Source organism: Elephantulus edwardii, unplaced genomic scaffold, assembly GCF_000299155.1.
Source record: "Elephantulus edwardii isolate Elephantulus edwardi_28Jun2011 unplaced genomic scaffold, EleEdw1.0 scaffold00256, whole genome shotgun sequence".
NCBI lineage: Eukaryota > Metazoa > Chordata > Mammalia > Macroscelidea > Macroscelididae > Elephantulus > Elephantulus edwardii.
This window is the reverse complement of record NW_006400006.1, coordinates 1,618,589-1,639,148: the sequence shown is the minus strand read 5'-3', so window position 1 is coordinate 1,639,148 and position 20,560 is coordinate 1,618,589. Positions and strand designations below refer to the sequence as shown.

Genomic DNA, 20,560 nt, shown 5'->3' with positions numbered 1-20,560 from the left:
AGTCTTGTGGCTTAACGGGAAGGAGCTGTGCTGACAACTCAAAGATAGTTCAAGTCCACCAACTGGTTTTTGGGAGAAATATGGGCAATCTCCTCCCATGTGATTTACTGCCTCTGAAAACTCACTGTAGGGTCTGCTACGGGCCAGTTCTGACGCAGTGGTACACAACAGAAACATCCAACCCCTTGCTTAGTTGTTGTTTGCTGTGGAGTCACCTCTGACTTATCACAACCCTGTATGACAGCGCAGAACTGCCCTCTAAGGTAAATGAGGCTGTATCTTCCAGGAGCAGAGCACCAGGATTTTTGTCCAACAAAGTTGCTTCTGGGTTTAGAACGCTGACTTTTCAGCCAGACACTTTAACCATTGCACTCCTAAAAGATGTTATATTTAACTCGGGGGTCGGGGGAGGGGGAAGGAATCCTAATATATTTCATTTGAGCATGAAAAGTTAAAGATACTCTTTTTTATTTTTTATTTTCTTTCTTTAACAATTTATTTTATTTTATTATTTTGTGTGTGTGTACCGTCAAATTGGATCTGAGTGGTACAGGAGGAGATTGCCCGTCCTTCTCCAGCAGAGCATCTGGTGGATCCAAACCACATACCTCTGGGATTACAGTGCAGTTTCTTGCCACTAAGCCACCAGAGCTCCCCAAAGATATTCTTAATGTAGTGTACCTGGGTGGAGAATTCGCTAGATGGTGATCCTCACTGAGGATGATTCTGGTTTATCTTCTTACAATTCTCAAAACAAACAAACAAAAAAAACACAACAAAAATCTCACTTTTGAGTTGAGTCCAACTCACACAGACCTTTTAACAGGGGTAACAAGGCTATAAATCTTTATGGAGGAGACTTCCTATCTTTCTCCCACAGAAGAATGGTATTTTCTAACAGCCAACATTTTTATTTGCAACGCAACACATATTACACTGTGTTACCAGAGCTCCTTTGTAACTCCCAAAACAACAGAAATACTATATGCTCAACCTGCCTTTGATTAACATGCTAGACTGCTGAGTACAAGTCTGGTGGTTTGAGTCCACCTAGGGGTACCTTCTAGCATACTTTAGGCAAGTTCTCAAAAGAGGCCAGTCCCTGAACAGGACATCATGCTTGGAAAAGTAGAGTCAGTTGGGGGTGGGGGGAACAAACAAACCGAGGCCTTCAGCAAGAAGTGGCACAGTGGCTGCAACAATGTGCTTAAGCATAGTGAAGATGGCACAGGATGGGGCAGGATTTAGTCTGTCACCGCAGGCTCACTGTGAGGTGGATGTGACATGACAGCATCTCACAAAAGGAAGGAGTACCTGCGAAGAAAGACCTGGAGATTGCCTTCCTCAAAATCCACCACTGAAAACCCAATGGGATACTGATCTACTCAGACACACAGGGGATGGACATGAGTTGGAATTGCCTGATGGCAACTAGCTTTGTTCCAGTTATCCTTGACTTTCTACAACATAAACTCTGTGCAATCACAGAAATTTTCCCATGCTTGCAACATGACGGTATTTGGTCTTCTAAACAACGAAGAGTTCAAAGAAGGTTAAATTAAGACATTCTCCTAACTTTGCTTCAAGCCAACTTAGAAACAAACATATTTTCCAAGACATGGTTTGGAACTTGGATGAGATCAGAGTCCAGGATGGGAGGAGGGGGGCACTTCCTCCTCACCCCCTTTCCTCCATCTCCGCCTCCTCTCACTGCGGCCTGAGAATGAAGCTTGCGAAGGCTTTTAAATTACACGGTAGTGCGAGTAAACCACTACTATCCCTGGTATCCACCCAATCATTGGAACGGATTTAACAAGATGAAGTAAGAGAGAAACCACAGGGTCCCTTTCCAAGAATGCTGGGTTGAGCTAATGCCACGCCATCCCTGCTCCCTCTCCTGGCTGTAGTAAGCTCCTCCCACCATGGCCTCATTCCACTGAAGAGGCCCTATAGGAAAAGTCGAACCAAGCATCCCTCGGCAAAGGGCAAAGCTGGCTTAAAAAGCCTTTCCTTTCTTGCTTGGCTTCTTTAAATCCACTGGCTGCATCCAAGACAAAAATGAAAGAATTTAAGTTTCCTATCCCAGCTTCCTATATAGAAGATATCTTTAGGAAGCCTAAACACTGGTGGCATAGTGGTAAGAAACTGAGCCACAATCTCAAAGGTACATGGTTCAAATCTACCAGCTGCTCTGCCTGACAAGGATGGGCAATCTCCTCCTGTGTGTTTAACTGCCTCTGAAAACCTGCTGGAGGGCCAGTTATGGGCTGGTTCCAATTCAAAGGCACACAGCAATAACAAACATGCTATGTGACTTAGGAGACTTATTCTGTGATTCGTAGTGTCACCTTTATTTGAAGGGCATGAGAGTGTCACATTTAAATTTATATTGCCTTTTCCGAACTTAAAATTAACAAGAAGAGGGCCTCAGCAAGATGGACTGACACAATGATGGCAATAATGGACTTGAGCATAAACGAGATGGTGACGATGATTGCAGGATAGGGTTCAGATCTGTTGTTCATATGGTGGCTATGAGATCTCGTCAACTGGACGGCACCTCACAACAAGAGGAAACACACAGTGCATTTCAATTATGTGCGAAGTCTGGTTTATCTTAAACTTTTTAATATTTTAAAAATATTGAAGAATACTCTGACAGTATTTCAATCATTATCAAAATCTGCACTAGTAATAATGCTCATGCTTTGTACATTTTACATCACAAGTAAAATATATGTAAAGGCTTTTGACTTACCCTGAGTCCCTGATGAGGCAAGCAGGTAAGCACGTCACTACCAACTAACCCTTCAAGACTGGTGCTTCTATCACTCCCAGGCCCACTGGTATTTCTGAAAGTATAGAGGCCACTGAAACCTAAAGCAGAATGATTCTACCCTAAAACAAGTGAAGTTTCCATGAATTGGGTGGAGTATCAACTGATTTATGTCAGGTTTTTTTCTGTTTGTGTGTTTCATGTTTCATTAACGTAAGCCGTATAAAACTAAAAGATTTAGCTCAATTCTCTCTCACACTTTCCCACAAATCAAGACCTTAATGACCACAACAGCTAGACACCTGAAAAAATTTTAAAATAAAAAATAACAGTATTCTTATAGAACCTAAGGTAGATATTGTTGTTGTTAAGTGTCATCGAGTCACAGGTGACTCATAGTGACCTTATGAACAAAAGACCTGAACACTTGTATAACTTTCTTCCTTTCTCCAGGTTCATAGGGTTTCCGGAGGCAAGCCGTTTCAGAAGTGGATGTCACTCCAGCTTCCAAGCCTGTTTTAATCAGGGAGCATCACCAACACTGTCCACCATGGGTAACCAATATCACATTTGACACAAGGTAGGTATACAAACCTATAATCTGTGTAATGACAACAGCCAAGCAACAAATGCTAAAGACCTTTTCAAACTACATATGAGACAGAGAAAACATGGACGTTTGCAGTATTTTCGATGAGATTATTTCCCTGTTGATTTTCTGGATGCTATAGATTAGTGTGGCAGAATCCTGGGATGCTAAGACTGCTTTATTTTCCTCTGTTTCTATTTTCCAGAAAGCAGGTGAGATGGTGATGCAGGGCCTAAAGGAAGTGTCTGGGGAGGCTCTCAGATAACAAGCTGTGAGGATCTACAACTGAAGCTACAAAAGTGTTTATTTGTGGAGGTGACATCAGTTTCTCTGTCTGAGAAAGTTCAGTGTGTACCACAGAGACACCTGTTACTGTCATCTCAGATAGAGGGACTTTAGGAAGCACTGAAGCCATTGCATAATGTGGTTTTTAAAAAAAGTCATATTGTTTACTTTGGCTTTATGAACAGAAGAAGGCATTAGAACTGCTAGATCTACACCAAAAATCCAAAGAATTTCTTCATTTGCTTCATTTTAACTGTACAGAAATGGCTCACTTTTTTATAACTGATATCATGAGGGAAGGAAGTTAACACGTTAACATTAATTAATTAATGAGTTAACTAATTAATTAGTCAAGCACTATGCAGGACTGCACAACCAGTTCACTATTCTGCTACTAACTGAAAGGTTAGCAGTTCAAACCCACCCAGAAAAACCTTGGAAGGAAAGCCAAGTGTTATGCTTCCTAAAGGTCACACAACCTTGAAAACCTTCTGGACTGTAGTTGTATGCCACTTACTTGAGGTTATCCTGAGTCAAAATGGGCTTGATGGCAGTTGGTTTTCTGCTTTGGTTAGATTTATTCATAATCAAAGGATTGGTATAGGTAGTTGTTTCTGCACATCTGAGAAAAGTGAGGTCAGTTAAAATGAGCAGAACCTTCATTGAGAGGGACTGTCACTAATTAATACCCTCAACAACGAGATCACACAGATGGCACAGGCCAATGTACCCTTCCACTCCCTCATACAGAAGTTTACTGTTAGTCATCTTGTGCTTCTCCAACATAAACACCACAAGTGCATCCACTTCTGAGACAAATTTTATCCTCACAGTTTAGCGGGCTACAAGTCTGAATTCAAGTTGCCAGCCGGAGGGGAAGGAGGACTTTCTGTCATCCTCTGGAGAAAAGTCTTTATATCTTCTGAGTTTCTACTCTTGAGCCATCTTCGTGGAGATTAGCATCTCTCCTCCCTCATTTACTTTTCCATTGCTTGCTTGTTTAATCTCTTTTTATATAGAAAAAATATAGATTAAGAAACATGCTAGGCTAATATTGTCTCATTTATATGACAAAGATAATACATTCCCAGATGAGATTATAACCATGGGCACAGAGGTGGAAGATAACATCAAGGACTTCATACACAAAGGAAGCACAGGTCCTTTGTAACACGAGAAAGAAATAAAAGGCTAAAAGTATTGTTAGAAGAGATTCTGAAACAGTTTCTTGAATGTAGCACAGATAAAGCAAGAGGAATAAATAACTGAAGTAAGAGAGATAGACAGAAAAGTGCCACTCGTAGCTTTTCTCAAGTCGAAAGAACTAAAGAAAAAAATGAAAGTCTTGAACAGCAACATTGGAAAAAACCCTATAGGTAAAACATAAATGGTACAAGAAGCATCAAAAAAAGATGGAAGAAAACACAGTCACTATACCATAAAAGAATTGGTCAATGTTTAACCATATCAGGAGTTAGTTATTACAAGATCAAGAACCAATAGTACTAAAGAAAGAAGTCCAAGCTGTCCTGAAGGCATTGATGGAAAAAAAGATTCCAGAAATTGGTGGCATACCAATTAGAATATTTCAGCAAACAGATGCAGCACTGGAGGTGCCCACTCATCTATGCCAAGAAATTTAGAAGACAGATACTTAGCCAGCCAAATGAAAGAGATTCAGATTTTTACTCATTCCAAAGAAAGGTAATCCAGCATGGAGAAGGTATCAAACAATATCATTAATATCACACTAACCTAAAATGTGACTGAAAATAGTGCAAAATAGTTGCACCAATATATTAACAAGCGACTGCCCAAAATTCAAACCTATTCAGGAAGAAACATAGAATAAGGGATATCACAGCTGACAGCACATGGATCTTGGCTAAAAGCAGAGAATACAAAAAAATATATTTGCCAGTGTATAGAACTGACTATGAAAAGGCACTCAACTATGTAGATCATAACAAATTATTGATAATATTACAAAGAATGGGAGTTTCAGACCATTTTATTATGTTCATATAGAACCTGAACATAGATTAAGAGACAGTTTTTTTAAAAAAAGAACGATGAAATATGACATAATTTAAAATCAGGAAAAGGTGTTTGGGAGTTGTACCTTTTCACAATAATCAATCTGAGATAATAATTCAAGAAACCAGACTATCTGAAGATAAATTGTTTGGAGGAAAAGGTATTAAAATCTTGACAGCAAAGTTGATTGAAGCATTCACGTACGATGATCAAAGACCTTCAGTAGGGATTACACTTCAACCAACATAAAGAAAACAAATCTCTTCCAACTGGTTCAATAAACAAAATCATAGTTATCATGTAAAAGATAAATTTGTCAAGGATTTCATTTTATTTGAATCCATAGTCAACAATCATGAAATCAGCATTTTATTATGAAATAAAATGAATAGTAAAAGGTTGTGGATACAATGGGTGGAAATCATGGACCAAAATTCAAATACAGAAAAATAGTTAGGCTCTCACTTACTGGTCTAATAGAGCCTGGTGGAACTTGCAAGTTTGTGAACTTTACTGTAATTTCTGCTAGTAAGTTTATTAACCCCTACTTTTTGGCAATGAGCTCTGGTGGTGGTATCTGGAGAGAGCTGTCTGTTAGCCAAAAGATCACCCCTCGCTAGCAGTTTGAATCCATCAACCAGTCTCAGGGAGAGAGGTAATCTCTTCCTATGTGAGTCGATTCTGATGCAACAGCAGTGACTGAATGACTGACTGACTGACTGACTGACTTATTCTCATGTATTCTACGTGTTTATAAAATAAATTCCTCTTTCCAAAGCAATGGCAATACATTATAGCACATCTTTGGATCATGGTAGGTAAAGCCAAAGCCTCAAAACATAGCATGGTTAGGCTAAATGACAAGTTTGTCCCTGGCTTAAGTCCCAAGCCTATTAAAGGATTCCACTATTAAAGATGAAAAGAGAGGTCAGCAATTATCTCAAAAGGAAATTGAAGTCTAAAGAAATATTTTGTGTCTAGTCTTTGAGGTGGAAATAGAACTGGGTCTCTTTCTCCTGAGTGTATGGTTCTAAATTAGTTTTATCCAAACACTGCCTCTGATGGGCTAGGAGGATTTAGAGATTTAGTCCCAGAAAAGGAACCTGAACAAGATAGAATTTACCTTCCACCAGCCCCTGGGATGAGGCCTAAGGCCCACAAATGAGCATGAAAAAGAGATGTTCACTTTAACACCTACCTTCCTCTTAGCTCTCTTGTCCAACATTTTGCATTAATAGAGACATCAAGAGAAATGTTTGTCACTGCTATTCTTGCACAGGGCTTTTTTTGGCTTCTGTGAAAATAGAAGCATCACGGATTACAGGCTCAAACATGCCCACATTCTTGGCAAAGAAATGGAAAAATCTTGGGGGTCAAATTGGTGATAGAGTATCTACCAAACAGATACTTTATAGCTGCATTTCATAAACCACAAATACACAAAAGAATGCGCCATGGGTATCAGGATGCCGGAATAGATTTTACAAGGTTGTTTTATAGGCACATTATGGCAACCTCGCAAACCAGGGGAAGAGAAAATCTCCAGCAAATTACTAATGCAGATCATCAATTCCACACACACCCCACTCCCACCCCCTCAAAATAGTGAAGGAACAAGAATCTCTAGCTTTCTAATTGCAGTCTGAATTCTTCCTCTAAAACAACTTTCTGTTTAGCCCAAACTTCAGGCTAAGATTTTTTTTTTTAAATAAAAGTTTACAGAGACTTTGGATTTCTATTCATTCATTGTTGCACTTTTCTCCCTGACCATCCCTCTCCACCCCCCAATTCGTTCTTCTCTTTGAAAAGTAAAAGAAAATTTTCTTCAACCTCCTAAGTCCACTCCACTATGCTGCCTTCATTCTGGACTCCTGTCATGACAATAATACTTAATCATATATCCCTTTTAAACAGCTCTCTCCCTCATCTGTTTCAATGCAGTATGCATTATTTATCCCCTCTTTCTCAGTCTACCCCCAACCCCTATGCCAGTCCTCTTTGATTCTTATCTGCAAAGTGGAGAGATACTATTTTGCTTATATACTTGTTGCAAGGCTCAGTTGAAATCACATGTGGTAAATTTTTTGTTGCCCAGTTGGTATTCAACACACATTGGTTGGATTCGCATCTGAGGGTATGCAGGGAAGAGGGCTGGCAATAACCACCTGGCATTATTCTTTTTCATGAGGCAAATTTAAAGCTCCAAGAGAGAGAACGGAGAATCAGTTCATCCTCAAGCAAATAGTGACAAGCGCAAGGCACTTCATATGCCTTTGTAAGCTAACTTTTATTCTTCCATAGAGGATTATGACAGTGGGTAAAATTCCAAGAGTCATTACTGTGTGATGAACGCACATGATGCTGACTGTAAAGCGCCCTGTGCTGTGGAATAGATTGTTCCCTTCTCACATAAAGCATTTTCATTGCTTTCAAGACAGAGACTTCCTGCTGCAGAATACCTCAAATTTATATGCCAAGCAAGAAAACAAGAGTCTGCTTCTAAGATGTCATTTCCTATGTTAGGTTTCCTACTTTAATTTAACTTCCTTCTTTTTCAGTAAATCGTGCCCTGGACCAAAATGAATTGATTCTATATCATAGTAATCCTCCAATTTGTTCTAAGTCTGTAAATTATACAGGAGGAAACTGTTTCCTTAGAGCAGAGGATGGATTCAAACCACTGACGTTTTGGTAAGCAGTGCAACACATAATGCACTGACGAGGGAGAAAAGGCTCCAGGAAACTGCCCTAGTAGTTATTGTATACCTCAGAGTCAAAATCAACCCATTGCTGACCCAGTGGGTTTTCAGAGGCAGTTAATCGCCCAGGAGGAGATTGTCCATCCTTCTCCTGTGGAGTGACTGGTGGCCTCAAACCGCATGCCTTTGGGATTGCAGCACAGCTTCTTGCACTAGACCACCAGAGTAATTGGGTGACTAGTATATAACAATCATACCCTTAACCCACCAAACCAGCATCCGGCTAAACACTTTCAGTTATGACGCTAGTAATGTTCTCTGTGTTCATGAAGTGGTAAAGCAACACCATATTTTAAAGAGGAAAAGAAAAAGGACTCAAAACCCATGAGCTGGAAGCTATCCCCTCTATTGTGTAACTCATTAAGGATCAATGGAGACAGAACAGTCTCATCAAGCTGAAATAACTAAGTAGGATTCCTGCCTAATATATGCCAAGTGGAATTAAAACTATAAAATTCACACACACACAAAGTGAGGCTTTAACACAACAGCTATCTGGATAATGGCCAGGGGTGCTGTAAATCCAGGGGAGAATATCTGAGTCTGGAAAACAACCAACATTCCCAACTGGAAAAATGTGTTCATCAATACAAGAAAATAGAATTAAAGATACAGAATTTGACAAAGGAATTAAAATCTGAATACAATTTCAATGTTTTATTCTCAAAATATGTGTATTTAATTTTCCTCTAACTTTCACAATAAAACACCTTTGAAGTGACAGTAAAAGGAAGTGGAGGAGAAATCTGTGACTGAGGAAAAACAGTTCTTGTACAACTTTCAACTCCACCAGCAATAGCATATGCTCCCCCTCTTTTCTGGGAATAGACCTAAACAAGGACTTGTGTGTCTTATTAGCACACCAGAGGGAAAAGAGGAGTGAGAGAGAAAATGTTCTCCATAGTAAAAAGAGGAGATATTGGGGGGATAGTCTCACTAGAAATTAAAAGACCTAAAACAATGTCCATACCTTTTCAATCTGTATGCAGAACAGATCATCCGAGGCACTGGGCTGTACGAGGAGGAATGTGGCATCAGGATTGGTGGAAGAGTCATCTACAACCTACGTTATGGAAATGACACAACCCTCCTGGCTGAAACTGAGGAGGACCTGAAGGGTTTGCTACAGAAGATCAAAGACTGAAGCTTCATATATAGATTGAAGCTCAACATCAAGTAAATGAAGATTCTCACCACTGGGCCAATTGGCAGCATCAGTATGGATGGTAAAGAGACTGAGATAGTTAACAGTTTTAGTTTACTTGACTCCACAATCAACACTCTTGGTAACAGCCAGGAAATCAGGAGACGAATTGCATTTGGAAAGTCAGCTCAAGAGTACTGAAGTGCAACGATGTCAGGCTGGAGACTAAGGTGTGCCTGATCCAGGCTATAGTCTTCGCAATTACGTGCTATGCATCAGAGAGTTGGACAATGAATAGGGATGATAAAGAATTGATGCCTTTGAGCTTTGGTGCTGGAGAAGAGTGTTGAATATACCATGGACTGCTAGGAGAACAAACAGTTTTGTCCTGGAGAAGGTGAAGCCGGAATGCTCCTTGGAGTCAAGGATTCTGAAGCTTCATCTGACATATTTTGGGCATGTTGCAAGGAGGGACTGATCCTTGGAGAGGGACATCATGTTTGGCAGAGTGGAGGGGTGGCAAAGGAGAGGAAGACCTTCAATGAGATGGATCGATTTTGTGACTGGAGTGGTGGGAATGAGTGTGTTTGAGATGGCTAGGTTGGCACAGGATAGAATGGCGTTTAGAGCTCTTGTACATAGGGTCGCTATGAGTCACAAGCGACTTGATGGCACATAACAACAACAAAACACAGCTCCTACCTGGATAATAACTGAAAACAAAATTTTAGAGGGAAAGAGAGCTATCTTTTTAGAGCTGAATAGTGATCAGTCTCACTCTCCTACACACACACACACACACACACACACACACACAGAACCATGGCCAGTGGAAAGGTGGGAGAAGAGAGACAAGGAGGAGTAGGGGCAAAATCAGAAGGTTGCACAATTTGATGGATAGAGGAAGTGGGTAAAGGAAATGAGAAAATCCAGCAGGGACCTGAAAAGACTGGGTAATGGTGGGCATAGTCCAATAGAGATTAATTTTATAAAACAATGTATGTGAATGATTGTATGAAACATAATGTCAATGAAGGAAAATATGGGGGAGAAAAAAAATAATTGTTTAAAAAATAAAATGCCATGGCCTTCAAGGTAACCTTGACTTATGGTAACCACATATGTATCAGAGTAAAATTATACTCCATAGAATTTTCAGGGGCTGCTTTTTATCCGAAGTAGATCACCAGGACTTTCTTCCAGGGAACTTCTGGGTAGACTCATGTCCAGCCTCTTAGTTAGCAGCTGTGCATGTTAACATCCTAGGTGATGACCACCCAGGGAGTCCACTTCCCACAGAGCCTCCAGTAAAATACATGACACTCTGAACAGGCTTCCTGTAGGAGAGCTATGACAAGGTCTTGGGTTGCTGCAGAGATGAATATGAAGGCTAATAGAATCCAAAAGGTCTGGAAACCAGAGTTTTACAAGTAATAGAGTTTTAGAGGTCATCTCAATTAGGAAAGCGGCAGCTGTTCAAATCTGACCTATTTGCTTCCAGACATGGACCTATTTCACTAGGATCAAATCAAAAAGAGCACCATCCTGGAATTGCATGAGGGTCCATTCTTGATTCTTCACAGCTCTATCAAGGACTATTCAGGACCAGGAGCTCCAAATACAAAAGTCTTCTGGATATTGGATCTTCCCTCAAAATGAGAAAAGCTGTTACATATAAGGTAATAGGAAATGTCAATTCCTCTCAGAAACTATATATTCCAGACTCTCCAAAGACCATCAAAATCAGTATTTTAAGGGATGAAAATTGAAAATCAAACAAAATGTCTGCATATAGAATTAATCTCTATTTCTGTCAGGGAGCTTAGTGGTAAGGAATTGTGCTGTCAACCCTAAGATGTATGGTTTGAATTCACAACCTGCTCTTTGTGAGAAAGATGAGCAGTCTCCTCTGGTACAATTTATTGCCTCTGAAAACTTGATGGAAGGCCAACTGTTGGTTGTTTCCAACTAGACGGTACACAACAACAACAAATGTTAGGTGCCATCAGATCTACTATGACTCATACTGACCGTATGAACAACAAATCAGAAGCTTGCCCTATACTACACCGTCTTCAGAACCTAGATCATGCTTGCGCCCATTGTTGTGTTTACTCTGTCAATCTATCACATTTGAAAGGCTTCCTCTCTTTCATTGATCCCCTGTCTTTCCCAGCATGATATCTTTTTCCAACAACTGGCACTACTGACAATATGCCCAAAATATGTGAGATGAAGTGTCATCATCTTTGCCTCTAAGAAGCCCTCTGGTTGTACTTGCTCCAAGACTTATTTGCCTGTTCTTTTGGCAGTCCACGGTATATTCAATACTCTTCACCAACACCACAATTCAAAGGCATGGAGATTTTAAATATCTGTCTATTTTGAATCAGACAAATATCTAAATGTGACCACAGTTAAGCACTCAAGTGAATAGCAGATCCAAGTCCAGTATGAAGGTATTTTAAGCACAACCTCATAATCATCAAATATTATCTATAGAAAATGAAAATATCATAAACAAACTCCTTTCAAATAGTTCAGTATTCTGAAAATAGGCTTATCTCTGGATAGACCAAGCATATATTGTTATTGTTGTTGTATAACATACATAAAATATCTTTTACATGGGTCAAGTTCATTTTTAGGAAGATTGACTATAAATAATTGTATTCCACTAAAAGTTATTAGGGAACTTGAGAGGAGGCAGGACTGGAGAAGTCAAATTATTCAGAAGTCTTGACAATCCAAATCCCAGCAAACTGTGGTAAAACAGAGGGGCTCACATAAGAGGAAAACGGGATGAGCACCCCTTTCCCCAGGATCCAGAACTCCTTAAGTGTTTGACATACTAGAACTTTCCATGAAGCCTTAAACCTGATTTTTTAATTCATTAAAGAGATGCCATCAAGTCAATTCCAACCCTGTATGTGTCAGAGTAAAATTGTACTACAAAAGGTTTTTATTTTATTTTGATTTTCACACATGTTTACAGAAAAGTTGGATTTCATTCATTCATTCACCATAATTTCTTCCCTCCCCTTCCCTTCCCCCTCTCCTGGTCCACTTTGCAATGAACCTCTTATTCCAGATTGATGTCATACATGTAATGTCTAATCAAATATTCTTTTTTTAAAAAACTGTTCTTTCCCTCATCTGTTCCATCACAGTGCTCATGATCATTAAGTCTATCTTCCAAGACACCTTTGGATGCACTCAAACTATCAGTGCTTAGCAATTGAGCACAGTAACAATTTGTACCACCCAAGGATTTTGGGGTCCTTAATGGCTTAAAACCTCCCCCACTCTTGTGTGTTAATAATTTTTCAGGTCACTTTACTTTGTGAAACTTAGAAGACAAAAAAAGAGAGACTTCGTGGAGGAGGGGGGAATCTTACCTGTAGCTGCTGGTCTAGTTCTGGAAAGACCAGAGGACTGGAGTCTTTAGGAGGTGTATCATCTAAAATAAAAAGAAAACGAATCTTCACTAGCGAGACCTTCCTCGTGGCAGTTGTCCTGCTTTACTATCCTTGGATTTGCATAATTAAGCTACCCGTTCACATTCTTTTAGTCACTTTTCATCACTTCACTTGAAGACATAATGTAAAGAATTCCTTTATTAATTTTCACTACAAAGATAAATATGCAAGCTTAGTCAACCTGCCCAGATTTTGCCAAACAACATTAAAATTTTTCAGCCATTGTTTATAGGGTTGCTTTGAGTCATAGTCCACTCAACGGCACATAACAACTTGTCTTTCAGAGAGCTCTGTTGTCATAATGCATAGGGAGTTGCACTGTTACCCCAAAAGCAATGTACACTCGTGGTTTGAATCGACTCATAGACATCCCTCCACTGGAGTTTTGGAGGTTGTGAGTCGCATGGGAAGAGACTGTCACTCTTTCTTCTGAGGAGCTGACGGTAGATGAATGACACTCTACATAGCATCACAGAACAAACAGAAATGGAGAAACTTTCTGTTAAGATCCTAGCTGTAAGCTGGAAGACTTTCAAAACAGATAAGTGTGGGGATTCAATTCGCAGGTCTTTTTAATGTTACCTTCCTACTCAGACTGTTGCTATTGTTGTTGTTAATATTATTATTATTATTACTAGTAGTAGTAGTAGTAGAACATACTGCCAATTGATTTCTACTCACTTTGATGGCCCCTAGTGATAAGAGGCTGGGCTGTCAACTCCAAGGAACATGGTTCGAATCCATCAGCTGCTCTATGAAAGAAAGATGGGCAATCTCTTCTCATGTGAGTTACAGCCTCTGAAAACCCACTGGAGGGTCAGCTGTCAATCAATTCCTGCTTGACAGCACATAACAATAGAGTGACCCCATTTGGCATAGCAGACCCCCCTAGAGTTTCCTAGGCCATAATATTACGGGAAGAAATCACCTTCCCCTTCTCTTGCGGAACCCCTGGTGGGTTCATACCACCAACCTCTGCAGGCAGCAGCTAAGCATTTAGCCATTGCATCACCCATTCTCCTTAATATAGATGACTAATCCTGCCAATTACTGTAATTTGATAAATCCACAAAGTCACTTGCAAAGAGACCAAAATACAGAAATATTCATGTGGTACCACTAACTTTCTAGAAGTAATGATAACTATAAAAGCCATTTTTCTAAAACTGACTTCAGTCTTAAAATGTGTTTATATATTTACTTCTATACAATTTCAACAGCATCACAATTATTTTAGCTTGTTTGTCAAGGCCAAAATGATTTGGCACAAGTGAATGGGAACACATTCTACTTTGGCATCCCAATCCTAGTAATCATATATGAGTAGAACCCTTTGGGAGAAGGAATCATTTCCATAAAATGCCAGAGAAAAATGAGCATTCAAGAAACAGAGAAGACAGCCAAAGATGGAACTCATGGGCTCTTCAGACTTAATCCACATAGCATAGTCACTCCTTCCTGCTAACTTATAAAAAGAAAAGAAGTAGTTATCCGTTTGTTTTATTGTGGTGTTATCAACTCTATTACAAGTAGCAAATGCCTGGTATGGATCAGAATTCCCTGAGGCCTTTAAAAAAAAATCTAGGTCGTTATTTGTAGTGCTGCTATATCGTATAGTTGTTTTTATTTGTCAAGTTGACGCCTCTCACAGTGTGCAGCCTAGAACGGCTTCATAGGATTTCAAAGGCTGCGCTCTGTCAGCCGCAGTTCACCACGTAGAAGCACGTACAAATGACTGTGCCAGTATTTTGGCAAATAAACCCTTGAAACTGGATTCTCTGGATTAAAAATATAATTGGTTGACATAAAAAATGTAACATATGCCAGCTGATTTAGAGAGACAGGCAAAATTAAAAGCAAGACTTTAGTTAGGGAGTGACTCGAGCGGGGTTAATTCGAGCAGGAAATGACAGCGGAAACGAGAAAACCAAAGGCAGCTGTAAAGAGACTACCAGGTCTGGGAGCCAGGCGTGCGTTTCACTATGATGCCATCTGGTTTCACTGGCATCGCAGCCAGCCAGAAATTTTAGGGCTTGCAAAGCTGCTTACAAAGCTGCCCCAAGTTGATGTGTGGCGTGTTTACTTTCAAACAGTGGCTGCCTTCTTTGACTGGTTTTAAAAATAGGCGAAGTATTCTAAAAGCAGAATGATGAATCACAGGAGCGGGCCAAAAGGAAAGAAGGAAAATGACTCAGGCAGAGTAGTAGCACAGCTGTTCCACAAACATTTGACTGTATCGTTGTAAAACATTTTCACAGTGATACTGGATCGCAGTTCCTGAGAGTCATTAGGTTCGTTTCGATGATTCCAGAAGCACAAAGCACAGTGCACTAGCTTTATGAGAGACCCTCTTTGGCAAATTTAGCTTTCTATAAAATGAGACTCATTGGTAGGTATGTTTATAGTATTGGGGGGATCACAATACGAGTGTATTTTATGACAATTTCTTTATTTACCAAATATTTATCAAATGCCTACCTATTATGTATAAGGCTAAAGGTCTAGCCTAAATTGATAGGTAATCTCATCGTAATTTTTAAAATTCATTAACAAAGTAAATAGTAGGCTTCCTTATGAAAATGGCATTGCAGAGCTAATAGATTAAAAAAAAAAAACCCCGAAGGATATTGTTGAAGGAGGAAGTATAAAAGAAAGTCGAAAGAGGAATTTTTTTTAATAAGCAGATGTTCTCTGCCTGTTGTACAAACACAAAATGACTGAGTCAATGGTACTTAAAATAGAGCTTTATCTGTATCCCAACCATTATAACATACCATAGTGCATTTTAGGATGGGCGTCTCAGAATCGATTGAGCAGCTGTTGGGTTTGCTGTTGTGGTTATTCTGTTTTCCAGGGTTTTTTTTTAAATTGCCTTCGCTGTGTTGCTCTATGAATAAGATCAGTGGGACAGAGTGGTTCTCTACTGCAAGCCCTCACGGTTATTGAGCAACGAAAGCTATGTGATGAGAGGGATCAGAGAATGTTGAAACTGGAAGGCACGAAGCAATCATCTGCCCCAGTCCTCTCCGAGCAGAGTTGAGTAAAAAGACCCCAACAGCATAAAGAAGCTGTCCACAACACGACGACTAATGTCCACGCAAGATAAGGGGCCAGGTCTGGTGGCTTCAGTTCTACCCACCACACCACTCTGTTCTTTGTATGGTAGATTCGTGGATTTCCTCCCTGCCCCACCCCACCCCCCAAAAAAATAAATACTAGGGATGGTGTCTTAGAATGCTCAACTTCTTATCTTAATGAAGATTATTTCTAAAACCTGTGTACCATCATTATCATTCTGTCAGTGATAGATCAGTTGTAAAAACCTGTATACCACAATTACCATTTTGTAAGAGAAAGAACATTTTAACACCTGAACTGTGTGATAAATGCAGTCTTAGCATAAAGCATAATCCATTCCATTGGATAAGTTTAGTTGTATAGATAAAAGTAAACGAATTAACAAATAAATTTTAAAAGCAAGCTATTTTCTGCTTTCTTTTGTTTCCCAGCAAAGTGTTGAAAGCTTTATCAAAACTGTTTGAGTAAACACATACTATATGGAGAAGCTCTACTCTAACAGCATCACTATGAATCAGAATAAACATGAAAGTAGTACATTATTTTAAGAGATTGACATAAGCTTGACAGTTCAAGTCGTCCAATTTGCATTGTACCAGAAAGGCCAGGGACCAGCTTCTATAAAGATTACAGCCAAAAAAATCATGGCATTCTGTTCTATTCTGTAATACCTAGGATAGCCATGAGTTGGAGCTAACTTGCCAGTAACAAGTTGAGGTCTGAACTCTAGTCAATGACTTCACTGGACTGTTCCTTCCCACTGTGATCACTGTTCCTTCCCACTGTGATCATAGTCATAATCAGGTCTAGGCTGAGAAACCTCAAATCCCTGGTAGAAGATTTTAGGCTTCAATGGAAGGGAGAAGAACTCAGGAGGTGAGGAAACTTCCCACTTCAGACATTCCCAAGCTCCATCCTACTTCCCAATGAGGAATGCAAGAGGCAACAGTGCCCAGGCCCCATGTAGTCTGTGTACATTCCTTGCATAACTAAACCCACCACCATCCAGTCATTTCCATCCATAGCAACAGCAACCTTTCATCTGGTTTCCAAAGCTGTGAAGCTTTAAGAGAACAGACTGCTCATCTTTGTCTCACAGAATGGCTAATTTGAAACACAGCCCAACACATTTTGTTACTAAGGTTTCTTGTTAACATAACTAGTGCCTACAATCATCACGCAAACAAAATCATGCATCACAACACTGGGTGAGATTTCTTTACAAAAAGAAACCCAACTCAGCTTAAAGATAGATTTGTTTTTCTTCGAACCATTCATCTAATCACTATTATAACTTCACTTTGTAAATCTTAATACAATTATCCTTTTGGAGAAACATCTGATTTAGCTCATGATGTATTTACTCTCCCAGAAACATCTAGTCAGACTAAGTTTCAAGAAAAGTCATCTAGAAGTTTATTTCTTTCTAAGCACATCACCAAATGCATCTGTTTTTCTTTTTTTTTTTCCTTTTATGCAGTAACATATGCCAATTCAGTAAATTTCATGCTTCTTTCTTAATACATGAACAAAACCTCCAAATTGGTAGTGGAATACAAACATTTGAAAAATTATTAAAAGACAAAAAAGGGGGGGAAATTATGTGAGAACAGACTCTGGAACCTGTTCTTGAATGTTTAAGTCCTAAAGAGAATGGGGGAAAGTATTAAATAAAACCCCTAACAGAAGATTTCAAAGAGTTCCTTGAGAAGACAAAGTAGCATATTATAGTGAAATGTGCAAAGACCTGGAGTTAGAAAACCAAAAAAAGAAGAATATTTCTCAAACTGATGGACTGAAGAACAAAATCCAATTCTCAAGTTGCAAGACTGGAGGAACCTATGGGCAAAATAGGGATAGCGTCATGATGTTAAGGTGAAATGTCAGCTGGCCTGTGCATGTCAAAGATTTCCTTTTATTTGGATTCATAATCAACACCCATAAAGTAGCGGCCAAGAAATAAAGTGACATACTGGGAAAATCTGTGCCAAGAACTTCTTGAAAGTGTTAAAGATCAAGGGTTTCACATTAAATACTAAGGTGTGCCTGACCCAAGCCATAGTCTTTTATTTTGATTCATATCCATATGAAAGTAGGACAGTGAAAAGGAAGACAGAAGAATAGTTAGCCTTTTAATTGCAGCACCAACAAGAAATATGGCCTGCAAAAAGAATTTTTTAAAAATCTGTCTTCAAGGAAGTGAAGCCAGAGCTCCTTAATAGCAAGGATGATATAACTTTGACTTATATACTTTGAGTATTTTATAAGGAGGGGCCAGTTCCTTGAGAAGGACATTATGATTTGAAACACTGATAGCAAAAAAAAGAAGAAGAAGAAGAAGACAGTTAAAGAGATAGACTGACTGACACATTGACTGCAACAATGGGCTTACTGCACAGCAGAAACTGTGAAAAGGTTGCAGGATTCAGCAGGGCTTCACTGTGGAAGAAGTCAGAGTACATTGAAGACGCTGACAGGAAAAAAACCAAGAGTCCAGAAACTGATGGAATACCACTTGAGAACTTGAGAATTTTCAACAAACAGATGCTGTGCTGGCTGGAAATGATAACTCTGTTGTGCTAAGAGATATGGAACAGAGCTACCCAGCCAACTGACCTAAAGAGTCCCTTCTCTGTGACCATTCTTAAGGAAAATGATCCAAAAGAAAGTAGTTATTGAATGATGCTATTGATATCACAAACATGTAAAATCTCGAAAATAATCCAAAAATCGTTTCAGCAGTATCTCAAGAAGGAATTCCAGAATATAACCTGGGTTGAGAAGAGGATTTAGAACGAGATATATCATTGCTGATATCAGATGAATATTATATTCTTTTTAAATGATGTACATAGTTTCAGCCAAGATCCATCTGATATCAGCAATGATAAATGGAAATACTGGAAACTTCACCGTGTTCAAGAGAAGCTTGTACATAAATCAAGAACTTGTCATTTGCAAAGAACAAGAGGGTAAATGAATAGTTCAAAATCAAGCATGATGTCCTCCAAGGACCTGTCTGATCACATGCCCAAAACATGTGAGATGGAGCTTCAAAATCCTTGCCTCCAAGGAGAAGCCTGGTTTCACCCTCTTCAGGACAGACCTGTTTGTTCTCTTGGCCTTCCAAGAGAACATCAAAGACATCAATTCTTTCTCTGTCATTCTTATTCATTGCCCAGCTCTTTAATGCATAGCAATTAGATGAATAAAATACTGAAGTTGTCAACAACTTTATTTTAATGTGTCTACAATCAATGTCCTTGGTACTAGCAGTCAAGAAATCATATGATGTGTTGCACTGGAAAAATCTGTCAAGAATCTCTTCAAAGTGTTAAGGAGCAATGATCTTGGTTTAAAAATTAAGGTGCACCTGATCCAAACCATAGCCTTTTCAATTATCTGCTATGCATCTGAAAGTTAAGACAATGAATAAGGAAGACCAAAGAAGAGTTGATGCCTTGAGTTGTGGTGCTGGAGAATACTGAATAATCAACAACAAAAAAAAATACGTCTTGGAAAAGTGCAATCATGGTGCTCCTTGAAGGTAAGGATGGTAAAGCTTAATTTCACATACTTTGAGCATATTGTTATGAGGAGAAACTTGGAATTAATGCTTGAAAAGGTGGAGAGTTGGCATAAAAGAGGAAAACCCTCAACAAAATACATTGACACATTGACTACAACAATGAGCTCAGGGTATATCAGAGATGATGAGAATAGCACAGGTAGGACTGGGTTCAGATCCACTGTTCACATAGTTGCTGAGTGACAGTCAATTTGATGGCACAGAACAACACCAACAACATAACCTTCAGTATGAAATACACCTCAACACAAATTAAAAAATCCTCACAAGTAGGTCAACACATATCAGTGTGTTAAGTAGAGAAAAGATTGAAGTTATCAAGCATTTAATTTTATTTGGATCATAAATCTATATTCATGAGGTTAAAAAGTTGTTGTTGGTGTTGTTGTTATGTGTTGTCGAATCACCTGTAACTCATATTGACCCTATGTACAACAGCCCTAAACCCTCCTCTAGCCTGTGTCAATCTTATTGTCTCTGATACAACTACCCTCATTACACCAGTCACTGAATCAATCCATCTCATCGAGGGTCTTTCTCTCATGTGCTGTCCCTCCACCCTCCCAAACATGATGTCCGTCTCCAAGAACTGGTCCCTCCTTGCAACATGTCCAAAGTATATCAGATGATGCTTCAGAATTCTTGTCTCCAAGTAGCAGCCTAGTTTAAACCTCTCCAGGATTAAACTGTTTGTTCTCTTAGCAGTCCATTGGTAAATTCAATACTCTTCTCCAACATCACAGCTCAAAGGCATCAATTCTCCTTCTAGCATCCCTAGTCATTGTCCAGCTCTCTGAGGAATATGAAGTGAATGCAAAAACCAT

The 20,560-nt window shown here is 39.3% G+C and overlaps 1 protein-coding gene across 1 annotated transcript in view; it reads right to left on the bottom strand.

The window, feature by feature from the left end:
• MAP3K7CL (MAP3K7 C-terminal like) overlaps positions 1 to 20,560 on the bottom strand; it is a 63,261-nt gene that overhangs the window by 31,425 nt on the left and 11,276 nt on the right. The window contains exon 2 of the mRNA XM_006899412.1: positions 12,989 to 13,050. Within this exon, the coding sequence (XP_006899474.1) occupies positions 12,989 to 13,050 (62 nt within the window). The remainder of the gene's footprint in view (positions 1 to 12,988; positions 13,051 to 20,560) is intronic.